Source organism: Python bivittatus, unplaced genomic scaffold, assembly GCF_059951505.1.
Source record: "Python bivittatus isolate LINGU-HERP-01145 unplaced genomic scaffold, Pbiv_v1 ctg000180_np1212, whole genome shotgun sequence".
In the NCBI taxonomy this organism is placed as follows: Eukaryota; Metazoa; Chordata; class Lepidosauria; order Squamata; family Pythonidae; genus Python; species Python bivittatus.
The window spans coordinates 2,005,631-2,007,463 of record NW_028277047.1 but is presented as its reverse complement, the minus strand read 5'-3'; the positions used below and the strand labels follow the sequence as shown (position 1 = coordinate 2,007,463).

At 41.8% G+C, this 1,833-nt stretch overlaps 1 protein-coding gene across 1 annotated transcript; it reads right to left on the bottom strand.

Moving 5' to 3' along the window:
- Window positions 1–653: 653 nt before the first annotated feature.
- Window positions 654–1,442, bottom strand: LOC112541143 (uncharacterized). The gene has a single exon (XM_088137544.1). It carries the CDS (start codon window positions 1,440–1,442, stop codon window positions 654–656), a length of 789 nt encoding a protein of 262 aa, XP_087993670.1.
- Between the last annotated feature and the right edge of the window lie 391 nt (window positions 1,443–1,833).

Here is a 1,833-nt window from a genome sequence, read left to right as displayed (position 1 = left end):
GAAGAGCCCCTTTAGATAATTCTGTGTTGAAAATAAATACAAGCAAAGATATAGGAGATAAGTAGAAAATACACCTATTTCGTGAACTAATTTGGCCAGAGTGCATTGGAAACCCTCCAGCCAGGCTGTGGCATAAGGGAATTCACAATCCAATTGTTCTGAGGAAGGTAGCAAAATATGACAATTCTTTGCGGAATTCAAAATGTTCGAGGAATTCAAAATGTTGAGACGAATGTTGTGATAGCACAACATAACCTCTGCCTATTTCATATATGCGTGCATCTCATGACATGCATAAAATAGGGATGGTAGCACAATGGCACAATACGTGTTTTGTCCCTTGTCCTCCTTGGTCCATTCCCCCCTCCCCCTTCAAATGCATCAGGTCCACAGAGCCCTTGTTACGTCCATCTAAATCTCATGATCTATTCCTAGAAAACTTCAGACAATTGTTATGTCAGGAAATATGGATGTCTTTTGGAAAAAAAAAAGGGAAATCTGAGAGTGATGGATGCTTTAGTAAGTTTTATTGCGTTGCATACATAGACAAAATGACCAGAATAATTAATCACAAGCATATCAGCTACTAAATAAATAGCACAAATAACATTTCAAGCTAGATTATGGTATTCATATTCAGTATAACTCGGCAGCTACTTCAGAAGATGGGGAGGCACTCTGCATACTTGTTGGACCTGGGAGATCTCAAGTGGTGGACAGGATGGTTCAACTGGTGGACAATATCTTTGTTGAGGTGGACAGCATGGTTGGATTGGTGGACAATATCTTTGTGGAGGTGGACAGCATGGTTGGACTGGTGGACAATATCTTTGTGGAGGTGGAGAGCATTGTTGGACTGGTGGACAATACCTTTGTGGAGGTGGACAGCATGGTTGGACTGGTGGACAATATCTTTGTGGAGCTGGGCAGCATGGTTGGACTGGTGGACAATATCTTTGTGGAGGTGGATAGCATCGTTGGACAGGTGGACAGTACTTCTGCGCTGGAGGACAACACGGTTGGATAGGTGGACAGTACTTCTTTATCGGAGGACAACACGGTTGGACAGGTGGACAGTATTTCTGTACCGGAGGACAACATGGTTGAACAGGTGGACAGTACTTCTGTACCGGAGGATAACACGGTTCAACAGGTGGACAGTATTTCTGTACTGGAGAACAGCATGGTTGGACAGGAGGACAGTAGTCTTGGACTGGAGGACAATATTTCCGTTTGGGTGGGCAGCATTTTTGAACTGGAGGACAGTATTTTTGCCTTGGGAGACAACACTTTTGCACAGGAGGACAGCATGACTGTGGAGATGTATCACAGCATTTCACTTCAGAACGCCGTCTCACTGAGTGGCAAGATGGCTCACAACATGCAGATCTCCCATAATTACGGTATGAACCTCCGCCATCCCCGTATCCTTTAGTATACATCTCTTGAGACCTTGGGCTTGATCTGTGAAGAAAGTGTATGTTAGGAACACAAGGATGAAACTATTTTAGATTACAAAATAGGGTGAAAAAAATTTGGAAGCAAGACAGCATATTGCTTCACACCATTGATGAATTAATTGGGTGACTGACTGGACCTTTTTTGTAATCCACTTCTAGAGCATTCCCTTCTTAAATGAGTGAAGAATTTATCACAAATATGCAGTATTTGGGAATAAGTTAAAGAGGCACTAAAATTATGACTTGGTGATACTACACATTAAGCCTTATTGTGCTTTGTTTGGCTGGAGCTTATTCAGCCATGATGTCTTGTAAATCATTTTTATTTATTTATTATTTATCATATTTATATAGCTGCCCATCTCACACAAGA